Here is a 14,952-nt window from a genome sequence, read left to right as displayed (position 1 = left end):
TTTTCAGAAACATCTTTGAGAGAATGGTTAGATTTTTTTTCATAAATGACCATAACTGAGAGGAACAGTTTGAAGGAGGGGGGCAGCTGATTTTGGTTTGTGCGTCATGAGGTTTCAGGCTGTGGTCGGTTGGCTCCATCCCTATGGCCTGATGTAGTGAGGAAGAGGAAGTAGGAGGAGATCAGGTAAAGAAATGCCTCATGGCCCTGCAGCCAGGAAGCAGAGCCACAGGGAAAGAGACTGGGAACAAGATACACCCTTCGATGGCATCCCTTCCTTCTTCCTCCTGTGACCCATGTCTATAGGGTCACCTTTAACTATTTCCAAATAGTTGATGCAATTGTAAATTCTGTGAGGAACAATTACCTCATGATGTTAGGTCAGTGTCATGATGAGGTCATCAGTTGTGGAGCAAGCCTTCCATACAGGAGCCCTTAAAGGGAATATACACATTTAAACCATAGCATATCAGCCCTCAGTGCTCTCTTATCTGAAGAGGGAGGGACTAGGCATCACAGACACTAGGGTTTGATTTGATTCATTTTCTACTGTCCTCAGTCACATGGCTCTGCCACCACCCGGGAAGCTTTTGGGGAAAAGATTTGGGGAAGAAATGCTCTGTGAGATTGCCATTAAGACAAACGTGTTTCGGCGTGATGTATTTCACACGGATTTTCAACCTTTCTTTCAGACAAAGGGCCAGTGACCAGCATCCTCCCATCTCAGGCAAATAGCTCTCCAGTGATCAACCATCTTCTTCTAGGGAAAAAGATGAAAATTACAAACAGAGCAGCCAAGAATGCAGTCATCCACATGCCTGGCCATGCAGGAGGAAAAATACCTCCGGTCCCCTATGAAGACATTAAGACAAAGCTCAACTCTCCATGGCGGACTCACATCCGAGTCCACAAAAAGAACATGCCAAGGACCAAGAGTCATCTGGGCTGTGGAGACACCATAGGGCTGATAGAAGAACAGAGTGAAGGCTGTAAGGCCAGCAGCTTGGGGGCAGCTGAGGAGTTTCCTTCCGGTTGTGCAGTAACAGCTCACAGTGAAGGCAGCAGCGGTGATGGTGACCGGGGCACTCCGAGGATGATCGAAGGGCAGTCTCCTGAGCCAGTATTTGGGGATGCTGACGTTGATGTGGCTGCAGTTCAGGTGAAATTAGAAGCCTTGGAACTGAATCAAAAGGATGCCATGGCAGAAACTGAGCCCAAGGGGCAGTTTCCCTGCCAGCGGCACACCCCAGAGTTAGCCGATGCCCCTGGAGAAAACCAGACTGCCAGCAAACCTCTCCCGGGAAGCAACTCAAAAACCCCCATCTTCAGCCCCTTTCCCAGTGTCAAGCCACTGCGAAAGTCAGCCACGGCCAGGAATTTGGGGTTATATGGCCCCACAGAAAGAACCCCAACCATGCACTTCCCTCAGATGAGCAGGGGCTTCAGCAAGTCGGGCATTGGGAACAGCAGCACCAAGAAGCGATGACGCCTCCCAGTGGCTCAGCGTCTAGACTCATGTGGTAGGGCAGCCTAAGCGCGCTAGCTTCGCCCTTCCTGTTTCATTTGTCTAATAAGAATGAACTGAGAGGTTCAGAGCTGAGCACCATCAGCCCCCATCCAAACGGGAACCGGAAGTTCCATGGTGGGGACCCCATGGGACCTTTCCCCATCTGCTGGGTAACTGGTAAAGTGGATTCTTGTGACTAAATAAATCTCGTGCTTCTCAAGTATGGATTTCCCAATTTCCCTTGTGAGCTCTTTAGAAAAGGCAATCTGTAGACTGTTATGCCCTCTTCTGACTTTCTCAGGGCCATTTTGGATCCCTGAAACAACACATTCCCTGGCCTTTCTGTCCTCTGGACATCACTAATACTCAAGCATGAATGAACACCAGCTTGCTAGAACTAAAACCGTAGAAAGTAAGTTTTTTAGTTGCAAAAAAACTTTCTGATGTTCCTCTTTCTGCTCTGTTGGGGAGGAGATGGAATCTGTGTGTGTATGAATGCCTGCGTGTGCTTGTGTAAGTATGTGTGTATGTGCACGAATGTGCACACATGTACGTGCATATGTGTGCGTGCGTGTGTATACTTTAACATCTGTCTTCAGATTATTTTTTATTTATATGCTAAGGCATAGCAAAAATGTCAAGACAGCCTTTCTTTAACTTTCTACTTCTACCTGTGAAAAAGAAAACCTTTAAATCAGTTGAAATTGTAGTTACTAACCAACTTGAAGACCATATGCAGAGACACACGTGGGCTATGCATTAAGCAACTACTCTGAATGGTTTGCTGATTTGCACCTTTCCAGAGGCTCATTTTTTTCTTGCAAGGACTCGATGGGCTCTGTGTGGATAGAATTCCAGCATCCTCTGAAATTGGTTCCGATAGCTACCAGCTCTCTCTCCACTGCAGATGCACAGCTCAAAACCAGAACACTGCACCATGACTGTTACTTGAAATATGTGGTTTCCGGTTGCAGTACTTTGTTACTTTGTTACTTTGTTACTTGAACACTGCCTTTCTCTGGAGGAGGCCCTCTTCCCCCCATGTTCTTTCTGTCGTTTCACTCCTACCCTGGTCCCACCAGATCAGAGAGAACATCTTTTGTCTCTACTATGCAGTTGGGAACTCTGAGCCACAAAGGTTAAGAGACACTTCAGTAACTCAAGGTAAATAATCCAGTGTTTCACAGGATCTAACTATGTTTCTTCTAGTACGATAAGCTGATTTATTGCTCTTTGTCCACATGCACTGACTACAGAGCTTGTACGAGCCAAGACTAGGAAGCCATACACAGCCTCCTGACTCAAAGGCTCTTTCTCTAGATGGTGTAGAGTCCCGGAATGGTGTTCACAGAATGAGTTGTGAAATTGCCTCACCATGAAAATTTAGTTCCTTTTCCACATACTTCATGTGTCTATCCTTTGGATAAATGAAGGGCTCTCCACTCAGTCTCCACCATCATTAGCAGAATACCATGGCATCTTTACCATCATTCCCTAAAGCCCTTGGCAGTTCTTTTGAAGCCGTCACTGTTTGGTTTGAGTGAATTGCTTTGCTATTTCTGAAGCCAGAGCTGGTTTCAGAAGGCTTTTACAATGAGAAGTACTCATTCTTTAATCAGATAGAGTGGAGTCGTGTGGGCTCTTTTGAATGAAAAACCACTACAGGAATGACACATTTGATCCCCCACGTGGTATTTTTACCCCAAAGGACCTGGAGATGGAATAGCTAATAAGTTGTTACAGTGTGGGCCTAGAGTTCTATCTGAAATTAGGAGGCGGCTCCCTCCGCCTATAGGGAAGACTGGGGTGAGGTGGGGTGGGGGGCTTACTTTGCATGCCACCCCCAGGTGATGGTACCCACTGTTTTCCAGAGTTAAGCACAAGAACAGAATTTCTTTTATTTACTAAACTTCATTTACAATGACCACCTCATTATTATCTTTTCTACTGATCATTCCAGTCAAGCCCCTCCTCCCACATCTGACTTGAATAGAAAATGGTTCTCTCTCTCCTGAGCTCCCAGGCTCCTTGAGGATCTTGTTGTTTGGAAGGAGGAGGTGGGTAATCAGGTGGGGCTGTCTTTCAACTGTTGTCTTAGTATCTCTTCCCACTATGTCTTGAGAAAGAGCAGGGTGAGACAGCACAGGGTATGGGCAAGAATAGGTCAAATGAATAGCTGGAAGTTTTTTGTTTTTTTTTTTTTTTTGTAGTAAAAATGACCATGTCAATTTAGGAAACACAGATTCCTGTTAAAGCTCTCTGTGCTGATTATGTGCATGCACTGTACCAGGTAATCACAGTATGAACTGGTGGACTTCTGAGCCTTGCCACTTAGAGAACAAGAACTCTGTACTAGCTCCCCCTCCCTCCTCCCACAGCATGTACAAAGGGGCGGTTAAGGATTGGCCGTCTTCCCCACGAGTCGGACACTGTATGCAAACACCAGAAGAACTTAATAGCTGTAGTTTATTTCCGAGTCTGCCTGTACCCTCTCAGCACTTTTCTGGAAGTCAACTGCACCTCAGTCCTCTCCAAAAAGACCTAGATCTAAACCTAGTCTGTAATGTCGACGACCTATGGCTGTAACTGTTTGGAACAATGTTCTCTCTCTCTTTCTCATTTGTCTTGTTCTGAAGAACTGTACTGATCACAGAGATATATGCATAAAGATTTTCACTGTTGTGATTGTGTCATTTCCTTTCTGAGTGTATGCAGGAAACACGGCTTTACTTCCTCCTAGTCATTTCTCACCATTCTCTCCTATATCCCGCTTGATCACAAGAATGAGGGAAGCTCGTTTAGGCTCCATAGAGCTCTATTTATTCCTGCTCTTACCACTGGGTGCAGGGCACTTTGCCATTTGCCCAGAAAGGGACAGAAGGGCAGGTTCCTGAATAGAAGCGGGCAGAGGGAGGAACACAGGGAGGGAGAGATTATACGTATATGATGTACATATAAATGGACTGTTAGACCAACTACTTTACTTTGTTTACTAAAAGAGAACAATAATATAAATTTACTTCTTGGTCTTTCAAAAACTCCACCCAGATCAAGAGCTATGATCACGCATCCAGCAGCTTGTGCCTCTCCACATAAATTCTTACGTAATTTCCAACCCACTTCAGTTCCCACCTACAGCAGTCCTTTGAAGCAGCATTTTGAATATGTCATTTTCCCTAGTTAGAAAAGTAGCATGTTTTAGAACCGTTAAAAAATACAAGGGTTCATTCATGTTCTGCCGTGGATCTTTTTCAGTAAGGGCGCATGTGTGGGTGTGTGTGCTTCTTACGGCTTTCAGGGGTTGAACTTGGGTCACCAGGCTTCCATAAATAAGATTTAGAGACTGTAGAAATAATTGAAATGCAGGTGTGGGGGGAGTGAGCATTTGGATCATAGCAATGGAAGCTTCTCTTTTCCACATGAGATAACTGATTAAAGTCAGCAACATCTGTGGCCAGGAGTCTCTGCTTTAAAGCTATGGATGTTTGTGGATGTGTTTGTGGATGATGGCTCACTGATGAAAGGTGGCCTGTGCCCACTGTGCTGGGGAATGGATGGGGTCTGGCATCAGCTCCCATGTAGGACACTGAGTATCTTAGCTCCACTGTCATAACAAGAGACTACAAAGTGGGTGGCTTTGTCAATAGATAGTTTTGTATTCTAGGGGCTGGAGGTCCAAGGTAAAGATGTTGGCAGATTTGGTGTTCAGTGACGAAGCACTTTCTTTTTAGTTTGTAGGTAAACAGGGATGTGTGTGTGTGTGTGTGTGTGTGTGTAGTGGGGGGGGTTGCTCACCCATGTTTTATCATATTGCTGCCAGGGTGTTCTTGGAAAAGTAAAAAGTTAACAGGTCCATCTTTGTATCACTCTGAATTTCTTCTTATGGTTTGTGGTTTGTACTTTGTGTATTCCGATCTTCTAGGCTAATATCCACTTATCAGAGAATGCATACCATGTGTGTTCTTTTGTGATTGGGTTACCTCCCTCAGGATGATATTCTCCAGGTCCATCCATTTCCCCAAGAATTGTGACAACAGATGCTGGCGAGGTTGTGGAGAAAGAGGAACATTACTTCATTGCTGGTGGGATTGCAAGCTGGTACAACCACTCTAGAAATCAGTTTGGCTGTTCCTCCGGAAATTGGACATAATTCTACCGGAGGACCCAGCTATACCACTCCTGGGCATATACCCAGAAGATGCTCCAACATGTAGTAAGGACATATGCTTCACTATGTTCATTAGCAGCCTTATTTATAATAGCCAGAAGCTGGAAAGAACCCAGATGTCCCTCAACAGAGGAATAGATAAAAAAATGTGGTACATCTACACAATGGAGTACTACTCAACTATTAAAAACAGTGAATTTATGAAGGCTACATGTACTTGAAAGGAGAGAAAGTGAGCTTTGGGTTTTCCCATTCTCTATTACTGGCACCGGAGGACTTGCGATTGATTAATCTGACCACTAGATGCTGCTGTTGCTTCACGTGAAGATTGCCGTCTGCCGCGTGCGAGGGCTCTGTGTGTGTTGGGGGGGGGGTGCGGGGGTGCTTCCCTTTGCCCCGTAGGTTACAGGGGCGGCTTCTTTGTTTCTCTTATGTCCACGTGCCCATTTTGTTCATTTGCAAACATATGCGAATTAGGTTATTGGGTGAGAGGCACTCAGGTACAAAGGTCTAAGGCAAAAACTTCCACTTCTTGATGGATGGTTTCAAACAACAAAAGGCAAAGTGCGCAGCCCTCCTTTGAAAATAATATGTAAGGTAAGGTGTCACATTGGGGACAGGGGTAAAGGTGGCCCTCCTGGGTGCTGAGCTAGCAATGGAATAGATGCGCTCTGTACGTCTTGATGTTCCCGAGACCTCGGAGCTGGAACGACTCTGGGAGTTAGTTGTTCAACCTCCAGTTCAACCTCTCCTTTACTGAAAGCAACAATTTGGCATTCTCATCGGCAGACATCCTCATCAGTATCCCTGTAGACACTCTCTCCACACCAATATCCCTACAGATGAGATTCATGTGAGGCAATTTTGTTAAAGAGTGCAGTCTGTGTATGCTTTAATTGGCCTTCCTTCTATGGCCCAGAATCTCCTCTCATGATTTTCAACTCAGAATAATTCAATACCCTTTTATTGAGCAGTTTGCAGTCCAAGGTCCTTTGCTAAGCCTTCAAGGGGCGTTCCAGGGGGACAACTGGGATTCTCGATATTTTATTACCATGTATTTCCTAGGAAGAAACATGATATTGCAGGGAAGTCTAATTCGTGCCAAGTATAGGCACAGTGATGGCTCAATCTAGAAGCTTCTGTCCAGTGGGGCCTTATTGGCTTGTTATAAATACCAATAATGCTAATTCATTTGAATTTAAGGTAGATTTAAATTTCCTGGTCTTCCCCGCCCCCATCTGTGTCATATAAGTTTGGCCTAGGTTGTGCTTTAAAAAACAAAACCAAGCAAACAAACAAACAAAAAACCCCAGCAAATTTCACAAAGCAAAACAAGACCAAATAAAAAACCTCAAACAAACAAATAAAAAGAGAGGCCATTGTTCACACAGTGGCTAATGTGTACTTTACAGTCATACATGTCACCGAGCAAGGGCATGTGGCCATCAGTCTGCCTTCTGCACACTTTGCGTCTTTAGTGAACTCTCCCAGGCTGAGGCATTGGCAGATGTCTTTCGCCTGTTCTGACCCTCATCCTTCTTACCAAAGTACGGCTGCCTATGTGTGCCTGTTCCACAGGCACTTGAGACAGATCTGACTAATTTCTACAGAATCCAATTCTATATCAAGAAATGTAAGAGAAGCTTAGCCTGGGTTTGGGATTCCACTCATGGATGGTGTTTTACAAATCTCAAATGGTAACTTAGTTCCATGGTTTTTTTTTTTTTTTTTTTTTTTTTTTTTTTTTTTGGTATTTTTGAGACAGGGTTTCTCTGTGTAGCCTTGGCTGTCCTGGAACTCACTCTGTAGACCAGGCTGGCCTCGAACTCAGAAATCCGCCTGCCTCTGCCTCCCAAGTGCTGAGATTAAAGGCGTGCACCACCACCGCCCGGCTAGTTCCATGGTTTTAGTAAAATGTGGTACATATGGACATTTGTACAGGGGCTATGCAGAGCAATATGCAGAGTGTGGGCCAAGGACATCAGACACAAGTAGCACAAAGATATACGCATCATACGCACTTGAGTCTGCTGTGCCTCCTTTTTCCTCCCTCCCTCCCTCTCTCTCTTCCTCCCTTCCTCTCTCTCTCCCTTCCTCTCTCCCTCTCTCCCTTCATGCCTCCCTCCCTTCCTCCTTCTCTTCCTCCCTCTTTTTGTTCTCTCTTTTCCTTCTCTCAAGTCTCATATTAATTCATATCCTCTCTCTCTCTCTTTCTCTCTCTCTCTCTCTCTTTCTCTCTCTCCATGGCTGGCCTCAAAATCATGGCAATCTTCTGCCTCAACCTCTTGAACCGTAGTATGGTAACTGTGAGCCACCACACCAGGTCTGACCTTTAGTTCATTGAGCTCAATAACTGTTTACAGGGAACATGGCCTTTGAGGCCCTTTCAGTACCAATCTCCAGGAAGTTCCAGCTTAAAAGGATGATCATAAGGGCAGGTTTTGTCTTTGGTGGGGGAAGTAAATGTTTGTAAGAAGTTACAACTTTTCTTACTAAGGTGACCCGAGTGGCACTTATGGTTTGTTTGTCACTGGCTATAGTAACCAACAATATCACACTGGCTGGATCAATATGCATTGGTGTCACTGGAAGAACTAGCTGTGTTAGCCAAGTGACCTGGTTCTACGTGTTGGGAAAGCCCTGGAAACTGAATGGCTAATTAATACCAAGAGAAACACTTGACGAAGCAGAAGGACTCCAGAGGGAGTGGGTAGGCATAAGAGATGGTGATGGAAGGGTAAATAAAATAAATACAAGGAAAACACTAGACTAAGTACTAGCCATCATATGATTACTCATCTTTGTTCTGATGATGCTTATGTTAAGGAAAAGCCCCTTCCCCCAGCCTGGTCCTTAGCCACCCATTCTGGTAGATGACAAGATTAGTAACCAATAATGCTCCAACTTGCAGATAGCAGATATTAGTCACCTTGTCATTTAATATTTCCACATCGTATGGTCTAGTCACACCCTGCCTGGGCCGCTGGTTTATCTAACGAAACTAGAACCCTATTTCCACAAACAAGAGAGTTGGTATTCTAAGGAGAAAAGAATTGTTTCTGCAAGACGGTGTGGTAAAGGCAGGCGGGTGAGCAGAGCCTCGGAAGACAGACCTGTAGAGTGTACTTCATTTGGATGTGCAAACCATTGATTCTATGTTTCCCCGAGAAGTTTTCACGGAGCTGGCAGGGAACAGCACTTTTTCAGCTTATTGACTTCTGTTTTCACTCAGCCGCCTTCCATGGCTTCTCCTTTTCTTCCCACCCATTTAATATTGGGGTGTCCTGGAGCTCAACCATGGTCTGCTGATCAATATCTGCTCCATTGAAGACCTGTTTAGGCTCATGTTTTAAATACTGTTTTTATGACAACAACTTCAAATGGCTGCTTCCAGCCCACAGTTCCTTCTGACTTCTAGATTACCGACTAGCTGTCTACACAGTATCTGCACTCAATGAGAGCATTTCAATATGAACTCTGGGTCTGCCTTCCCAGCCTGTTCCCTTCAGCTTTAACTCCATGGATCGTAACTAAGAAGAGCAGGTAATAAAGTCAGAAAATAGAGGCCAGCTCACACAGGGACCTGCATGGAGGCTGAACTTTCTCTGAGGACAATGCAAAGATATAGCTATTGTTTGAGTAAGTCTTTTCCCAAAGGCTTGTTTGCTGGAGCCTTGGTTCTCAAATGCAACAGTGTTTCAACATAGGGTATATGATTTGATCCTGCAACTTCATTGGTGAATTAAGCCACTGATACATTTGTTATTCAGTGCTGTAGCATTTTCTCTGTCCAATCACATTAGGGCAGTGACAGGCCTGTGATTGGACAGGAATAGAGAGGTGGAGCTAGAGTTGGAGGAGAAAAAAGGTCAGGAGAGGAGGAGCAGGAGAGGTCATCATGAAGACAGATACTGAGGATGAACCAGACCCCACAAGGTTACACAACCAAGCAGGTTCTTACAAAATAGATTAATTGGGTTAGACTACTGTCTTTATTATTTGGTTCTAAAATTATTGTATTGGCATCATGTAAATTGTGATTTTTTTGTTTGTTTGTTTGTTTGTTTTTTTCGAGACAGGGTTTCTCTGTGTAGCCGTGGCTGTCCTGGAACTCACTCTGTAGACCAGACTGGCCTCAAACTCAGAAATCTGCCTGCCTCTGCCTTCCAAGTGCTGGGATTAAAGGTGTGCGCCACCACCGCCCAACTGTGATTTTATTATTATATAAATCTGATTGGATATTAAGGCCTTGGGAGTCATGCTTTATTTACCGGGTAATGGGTGCTATTTGGATGAATGTGGGGGTGTGTAAAGAGTTGCATGAGAGCAAGATGTAGCTTGCTGGGAGGAAATAACAAAAACCCGCCGTAGCTTAGTATTGAGGATGAACAGTACTGGCTCAAAAAACATGGCCTGGTGGGAAAGTGAGCTTGCGGAGTGGATTCATTTTTTTATTTATTTTTATTTTTTATTTTTTTATAATTCCTGCAACAGTTCAGTGACATGCTGTGGAGGTGGGACATAGTCTCAGGAGATAGATATGTGGAGTCATGTCTTGGGAGCATATTCTGTCCCCAGCCTCTATCTCTTTCTCCTCCCTACTCCCTTGCCTCCCTCCCCTTCTCCCTCTCTCATTCTTCCTCTTCTTCATGCTGCCATTAGCTAAATAGCTCTGCTACACCATGCCTTTCCGAAGTGATACTGTGTGATACTGCCTCGTACGTCCTTTTTATCTATAGCCTGCTCATAGCAGTAGAACTGGCTTACCATGGCTGGAGCCTCTAAAACCATCAGCCCAAGCAACCATTCTTTATATTGAGCATTCTGCGTATGGATAAAAACAAACAAACAAGTAAACAAAACCAAGCTAAAACAGACAATGAAGGATTTTCAGCAAGAAGTGGAATTTCTGACATACTTTGAAAGGCATACTTTGGCTGCTTCATGAAGAACTGACATGAGGGGATATCAGACAGAAGCAGAGCAGCCAGGTAGGAGGCTGACACAGTAACTGAAGCGTGGGCTGAGGCTGAAGCAGTAGAGCTGGAGTAAAGCAGCCATATCCGCCCTGCAATCTGAAACGTTAGTGGCAGGATGCAGGAAGTGAAAATAAGAGACCAGTCAGAGATGGCAGGGAAACCCTAGCCTGAGCAGCTAGAAGGGTGAATTGAAGTCACGTTTTCTGAGGGGTAGGTTTGGGTGTGTATTAAATTGGATAAACTGTTTGGGAAACTGAACATTCTATTTAGTCTGGAGAGAAGTCTGCTCTGGATATGTGAATTGCGGAACCACCAGCCAATAGACAATATCTAGAATCTAGTGACTGGAAGAGAGCACAAAAATCTAAAACAAATGAGACTTTCCTGTGGATGATGATGAGCATTGATCCCCAACTAGCAATGCATACTTCTTGGGCTATTTGGCAATGCCTGAAAACCTTTCTGATCATTTCAATGGGGCACAGTAGCTACTGACGTCTGGGGGTTAGAGGCTAGACGTACAACTGTGTGCTCTACAATGCACAGGACAGCTGGGTACAAGAAAGAATTGCCCAGGTCAGATGGCTCAGCGGTGGTTAAGAGCACTGACTCCTCTCCCAGAGGTCCTGAGTTAAATTCCCAGCAACTACATGGTGGCTCACAACCATCTGTAATGGGGTCTGATCTCCTCTTCTGATGTGTCTGAAGACAGCTACAGTGTAATATAAGTAAAATATACATACAGCTGTCATATAAGTAAAATAAATAAATCTTTAAAAAAATGTATCAATAGCATCAACCTTGAGAAGAAAGGGGAAGATAAAGCACTGAGCAGGGGACTCTAAAGCATTTAATAGGTTGGGTGACAGGGAGTCAGCAAAGAAGACTCTAGTCGTCATGCAAAGGGGAGGACCCAAAGGTGGGGATCTCAGAAGGCAAGTGAAGAGACACAGTTGTCCCAGGAGGTGTGCCGGGTGTTGTGGTGCACTTGATGAGAACTGAGAGTCAGTCATTGTATCCATCAGTATTCACGCCAGTGATGGTGTTGACAGAAGCTACTTTGGTGGGCATGGTAGATGGATTCAAGATGGAACAGAAGGACAGGGACTCTGGGCAGGTAGAGACAAAGAGTCTTTGGAAAGGCTTTGTTGCAAAGAGGAATAGAGAAATGGGCACTGGCTGGCTGGCTGGCTGGTTGGCTGGCTGGCCAGAGGTGAGTGATAATTGCCATGAGTTTTGAGAGCTGTTAGACAGCCACGAGGGCCAGAACACAGGGCAGAAGAAGGCAAATGTCTAGGGATCAGTTATTTTATGGCTTGGCTTTATAGTCGAGGAGCAGGTTTGGTGGCTTGAACCAAACTAGACCAAACCAATATAGAATATTGTTGTTTTGAAAAAAATATGTTACCATTTCATATAATGGACTGGAGCTGCCTATATGAATTTTTACAACACATCTGCTGACTTTCCTTGTGTCTTTAAATTTGTAGAGATAGGCTTCTTTTCTTTCTTTCCTTCTTCCTTCCTTCCTTCCTTCCTCCCTTTCTTTCCTTCCTTCCTTCTTTTTTTCTTTCTTTCTTTCTTTCTTTCTTTCTTTCTTTCTTTCTTTCTTTCTTTCTTTCTTTCCTTTTACACTCCAGATTTTATTCCCCTCCCGGTCCACCCTCCGACTGTTCCTCATCCCATAACTCCTTCCCACCCCACTGTCCCATGAGGATGTCCCTCCCCGACCCCTACCCTACCAGACCTCTAAACTCCCTGGGACCTCCAGTCTTTTGAGGGTTAGGTGCATCTTCTTTGACTGAACCCAGAACCAGCAGTCATCTGCTGTATATGTGTTGGGGGCCTCATATCAGCTGGTGTTGATGATCAACTGGTTGGTGATCCAGTGTCTGAGGGATAGACTTCTTTTATGACATTTTGGAAGGTGCAGGTGCTGTAAGGTAACGGATGTCCTATTCAGTCGTTTTCAACATGTGGGTCTTGACACCTTGGGGGTTGTTGAATGACCCTTTCACGGGGGTCAGTTAGAACAATGGGAAAATGTAGATATTTACATCATGATTCATAACTGTCACAAATTACAGTTATGAAGTAGCAACAAAAATAACTTTATGGCTGGGGAGTTTCACCTCAACATGAGGAACTGTAATATACGGTCACAGTGTTGGGAAGGCTGAGAGCCACTGCTGTTAACTACTGTGGCAGCCACTTACCTGGCTCCAGTTTGCTTTCCTTCAAGCCCATCTCTACTGCAGAAAGCTTTCTCAGTGCTAAGTCAAACACATCGTTTTCCTGTTTAAAAACTGTTTATACTTCCCCTTCCTCTTTGGGACAACAAAGGCTCCTTTGTGTGGCCCCATTGCTGTACTAGCTCAGTTTAATTTCCTGCCTGTCTCTTAGCCCCATAGCCTGTCTCCAAGCCCCATAGCCTGTCTCCTAGCCCCATAGCCTGTCTCCTAGCCCCATAGCCTGTCTCCTAGCCCCATAGCCTGTCTCCTAGCCCCATAGCCTGTCTCCTAGCCCTATAGCCTGTCTCTTGCCTTCACCCTTGCTGGGCAGCCGGTGTCCATCGTTCTAGGGCCTGTCCTTGTGTTTCAGATTTCTGCCCTTGTTCCCAAATCATTTGCTCCTCTGTAACACCTGGTCCACTCTGTGTCAGGACAACTGCCGCTGAGTTTACTAAACTCATTTCTTCAGGAAGCTGTAGGAATTAAGATTAGATTTGCTTGCAAGTAACAGAAAGCACAACAGGGAGTTGATTCTGTTCTGGAGTTGGGGGTTGGAGAAAGGGGGCGGCGCTGTTTTAAGGCCCATATGAGATGCTTCTAGAATCTGCTCTTGTAACAACCATCATTTAATAGGGACTGGGGACTACCAGCTTGGTCCCTGGGGACTACCAGCTTAGCCCCTGGGGACTACCAGCTTGGTAACCGGGGACTACCAGCTTGGTCCCTGGGGGCTACCAGCTTGGCCCCTGGGGACTACCAGCTTGGTAACTGGGGACTACCAGCTTGGCCCCTGGGGACTACCAGCTTGGTCCCTGTGGCTACCAGCTTGGTGTTTCTCAGATTTGGGTTTGTGACAGTATTGCCTTACTTTGCTTCACATTTCTATCTTGGACACTATTTCAGATGAACAGTTTATTAATTTATTTAATGACCGAATCCAGTTCTGTCTCACTGTGACTTACCATATAAAAAGACTTTTAATGGCTTATTCACCGGGGTTGCAGGGCACATGCAATTAACACAGCACTTAACCCTTTGTAATCTCTCAAGATCTTGAGATGATTGACAGGTAGTGTTAATTCCTATTTGTTCACTGATATAATTATTTGTTTGGAAGTAATTACTAAGTACTTGTCACTTGCCTGCCACAGGGCTTGGCACTCAGGGCACTGGGACCATGGCATCCCTCCTTCTGAAGGAGCTGTTGACTGGGAGGAGAGCGACAGAAGACAGTGTGCCTAGGTTTTAGAGCAAGGGTGCCTGAAGTGTCATGAGAGGGTAGAAGAGAGGCAGATGATTGAACACTTAGAGTCAAGGAAGAATCTCATGAGAAAGCAATGTCTGAAATGACAACAGATCAGGAGGAAGCTAAAGCAAGGAGAATAAGGGGGCAGATTGATGGCGAACTTCCTGGGATTGTCATTGATCTTAGCCTACCTTACTCCGAGTAAATGTACAAAAAAATCCTATAGGCTTGGTAGACAAACACTACTTTGTTACAAACCCTAGTCTCCACCCTCTGCATCAGCTTACTCCTCCGAATATGATATGGTTTCCCCAGTTTCAATCAGAGTCCTATGGGGGATTCCCCCTGGTGACAGATTACAGGTGTCCCTCCTACAGCCTTCTCACACTAATCAGTGCTGCTCATCAGCTCTTCCAGGGTTAACGAGCATGAGGGATGACTCAGAGTTGAAGGACAAGCCAGGAGTCAGTGGTACCAAGTGACATGTCTCCTCTGTCTTATCTTTCAGAACTCGGGCTTTGTTGGCACTGGAGAGAGAAAGAGCTTCTCTATCAGTCAGGCAATTATGACAACAATCCAAGTGGGTCTTGATAGGAGCTACAAAATGATAATGTTAGCTATCAAGTTGACTAGGCAAAGGGATATATTCAGACATATAAATAAAATAAATAAATCTTAAAAATGAAAAAGCATTATTTTGTAGCATTATTTTCTCCTAATTATAAAAGAAATATACACTCATATAAAATTTGAAAAATATAGCCGGGCGGTGGTGGCGCACGCCTTTAATCCCAGCACTTGGGAGGCAGAGGCAGGTGGATT

The 14,952-nt window shown here is 44.9% G+C and overlaps 1 protein-coding gene across 3 annotated transcripts in view; it reads left to right on the top strand.

Moving 5' to 3' along the window:
* The window catches only part of Tbc1d30 (TBC1 domain family member 30), an 81,234-nt gene extending 79,513 nt beyond the window's left edge, over positions 1 to 1,721 (top strand). For all 3 annotated transcript variants that reach the window (XM_031349638.1, XM_031349637.1, XM_031349639.1), the window contains one exon: positions 692 to 1,721. In XM_031349638.1, the coding sequence (XP_031205498.1) occupies positions 692 to 1,485 (794 nt within the window). In that variant the 3' untranslated portion in view covers positions 1,486 to 1,721. The remainder of the gene's footprint in view (positions 1 to 691) is intronic.
* Positions 1,722 to 14,952: the final 13,231 nt, after the last annotated feature.

The sequence above is a fragment of the Mastomys coucha genome, unplaced genomic scaffold, assembly GCF_008632895.1.
Source record: "Mastomys coucha isolate ucsf_1 unplaced genomic scaffold, UCSF_Mcou_1 pScaffold4, whole genome shotgun sequence".
NCBI lineage: Eukaryota > Metazoa > Chordata > Mammalia > Rodentia > Muridae > Mastomys > Mastomys coucha.
The sequence above is the reverse complement of the archived record's forward strand: the minus strand, read 5'-3'. Positions and strand labels throughout refer to the sequence as shown.